Source organism: Chaetura pelagica, unplaced genomic scaffold (genome assembly GCF_000747805.2).
Source record: "Chaetura pelagica isolate M959 unplaced genomic scaffold, ChaPel_1.0 scaffold290, whole genome shotgun sequence".
Taxonomy (NCBI): Eukaryota; Metazoa; Chordata; class Aves; order Apodiformes; family Apodidae; genus Chaetura; species Chaetura pelagica.
In genome coordinates this window covers 188282-191118 of record NW_009951792.1, presented here as the reverse complement: position 1 = coordinate 191118, position 2837 = coordinate 188282, and the positions used below count along the sequence as shown (strand labels likewise).

The 2837-nt window shown below is 63.2% G+C and overlaps 1 protein-coding gene across 1 annotated transcript in view; it reads right to left on the bottom strand.

Moving 5' to 3' along the window:
- Positions 1-2837, bottom strand: part of CAMK2B (calcium/calmodulin-dependent protein kinase II beta) — an 11884-nt gene that overhangs the window by 5561 nt on the left and 3486 nt on the right. Inside the window, exons 5-11 of the mRNA XM_010001588.1 lie at positions 2780-2837; positions 2049-2151; positions 1736-1819; positions 1121-1215; positions 804-926; positions 580-663; positions 333-356 (exon numbers count right to left, since the gene is read on the bottom strand). The exon at positions 2780-2837 is cut by the window's right edge and continues 18 nt beyond it. Of these exons, the coding sequence (XP_009999890.1) occupies positions 333-356; positions 580-663; positions 804-926; positions 1121-1215; positions 1736-1819; positions 2049-2151; positions 2780-2837 (571 nt within the window). The remainder of the gene's footprint in view (positions 1-332; positions 357-579; positions 664-803; positions 927-1120; positions 1216-1735; positions 1820-2048; positions 2152-2779) is intronic.

The following is a 2837-nucleotide window of genomic DNA, read 5'->3' as shown; positions in this document are numbered from 1 at the left end:
GGGGGGACCCCTCCCCGTGCCCTGCACCCACCTTGGCTGCACGGGGGGGGACACATCCCCGTGCCTGTCTCTGAAGGGTTGGACAACCCGTGGCCTGTCCCAGCAGTGACAGCCCCATGTCCGTGCCCTGCACCCACCATGTCACCACGGTGTGGACCTCCCTGTGCCCTGCAGCACCCACCTTGGTGTCCCCCTCGTAGGGATATCTCCATATCCTTCCCCTCCACCCATATCCCTCTGGTGGGATCATCCCCTTACCCATGTCCTGCACCCACCTTGTGTCCCTATGATGGGGACAAACCCCCCCCTCCCCCCCCGCTCCTACCCTGCACCCACTGGGGGGTCAGGATTGACCCCTGTTGCCCTGGATATCAGGGGGTGTGGAGCCGTGGGATGGTTGGGATATGGAAAGGGGGAATGTTCTGAGATGTGCCAGTGGGATGTGGGTTCCCATGGGACATTCAGAGACATCCCAGTGAGAAGGCCCGGGCTGGGCTAGTGGGATGTGCTAGTAGGAATGTCCCAGGATGGTCCCAAACATCCTGGGATGTGCAGGATCAAGCCCCAGCTCTATCTCACCTTGAGCTTCCTCCGGGCGTTGAACTTTTTCAGGCACTCAACTGTCTCCTGCCTGTGCATCATGGAGGCCACAGTGGAGCGTTGCTGTAGGGAGAGGGGTGGGGGTCAGGGCCAGCAGCCAGAGGGGGGATACCTGGGGGGATACCAGGGGAGGACATGCCAGGAGGGGAACACCTGAGGGGACACTGGGGGGGACCATACTGGGAGGGAGACACAGCACTTACGCAGACCCAGGGGTGCTTGAGGGCCTCGTGGGCGGTGATGCGCTTGGCGGGGTTGATGGTCAGCATCTGGTTGATGAGGTTTTTCGCTTCAGGGGTGACCGTGTCCCACTCGGGTGAAGGGAACTGTGGGGGGGAGGTGACAGAGAGACCAGGGAGGGCAACGGCTAGGGAGGGGCAGCCCCATTGCACCTGTGTCCCTCCAGCCAGCCACCTGTGAAGTGGCCCAAAGCCCCCTCTCTGATCAGCTGAAATGTTGTCCCTCAGTAGGTTCCAGAGTGAACAGGCCAGCTGCAGCACAATGGGCGCTGGGGACTTACATCATAGGCACCGGCCTTGATCTGTTGGTAGAGTTTGTGCTGGTCCTCATCCCAAAATGGGGGGTAGCCCACCAGCAGGATGTACAGGATGACACCTGGGAGAGGGACAGCGGGGTCAGGGTGTGGGGATGAGAACCTCCAGCCACTCCTGCCTCCTGCCAGCCCTACCCAGGGACAGCAATGTCCCCAAGGTGACTTGTCCCCCTGCCAGCTTCCCCGGGGGCTGCCAGGATGGTACTGCTTCCCCCCGGTCTGGCAGCACCCACCAACTGGGAGATCATGGATCAGCTAGGACATGCAGGTCAGGATGGGGACAGGGATGGGACCAGGATGAGGACTGGGGAAGAAACTGGGATGGGACCAGGGTGGAACTGGGGTGGGGATCAGGATGGGAGAAGGATGGAACTGGGGAGGGGATAGGATGAGACTGGGCTGGGACCCGAATGGAGGCAGGAAGGGGAGAGGATGTGAGTAGGATGGGGATCAGGATGGGACCAATAATGGACTGGGAAGGGGATGAGGTGGGATCAGGCAGGGATCAGGTGGGGTCAGGTAGGATCAGGCAGGGATTAGGTGGGATCTGGCAGGGTTGGGAAGGGTCAGGCGGGCTCTTACCACAGGCCCAGATGTCCACAGGTTTCCCGTAGGCCTCTTTGCGCAGAACTTCAGGGGAGAGATACCCCGGGGTGCCCGCAAAGCCTAGAGGGAGATGGGGAGGTGTGGGGGGGCACGGGGACAGGGACATGGTGGCAAGGGCAGGCCATGGCCAGGCCACAGGGGTAGAACCAGGTGGCTGTGGCAGGTCATGGTGGCAGAGCCAGGGGTCAGTGATTGCACTGGGCAGGCTGCGCTGGCAGGGCCAGGACATGGTGCCAGGGCCAGGCCAGGGTGTCAGGGCCAAGCCAGGGTGTTCCCGCGCGGCGCTCACCGAACCAGGCCTGCTGGTCGCCCTGCACCTCGATGGCGAGGCCGAAGTCAGCCAGCTTCACCGCTGCCCCCTTGCACTTGCTGGCCAGGAGCAGGTTCTCAGGCTGTGATGGGACACAGCAGTGACAGAAAGACAGTGGTGACAGAACACCAGGACATGGCAGTGAAAGGACACCAGAACATAGGTGGTGACAGGACACAGTGGTGACAGAGCAGGACCGGGGGCAGTGCAGAGGGGCTTTGCAGCCCCCACCCCAGGGTCCCACCCCCTGCCCACCCTGGGGGGGCTGTGGGCAGTGGGTGCCCCCAGCCCTGTGCCCAGGGGTTCAGCCCTTTCCTCCCTCTGCCCTTTCCCCCCTTTCCCCCCTCTTCCTCTTCTTCCTCACCAACCACCAGCACCACTCACCTTCTCCAGCACAGCTCTTCCCCTTCAGGTGCTCGCCCCCCCCACACAAGAGGGACCGACGGGGGGGGGGGTCTTCCCGCCCTCCCAGCCATGAGCCGGGGGGGGGGAGATGGCAGCTGGGGACACAGGGGGCGGAGGGGACCCCCACAGCCCCATGGGGAGCTCAGTGAACCCCCTCCCCCAACGTGGGGACTTGGGGACCCCCCTCCCCCATGTTGTGAGGACCCAGGGACATGGGAAGAGGGGAACATGCTGCAAGGGGGGTGGGGGATGGCCAGACAGATGGGGGGTCTGGTGGGACAAACGGCCAGACAGGGATCACTGACCTTGAGGTCTCTGTGCACTACCCCCATCTGGTGACAGTGCAGAACAGCCTCCAGGATC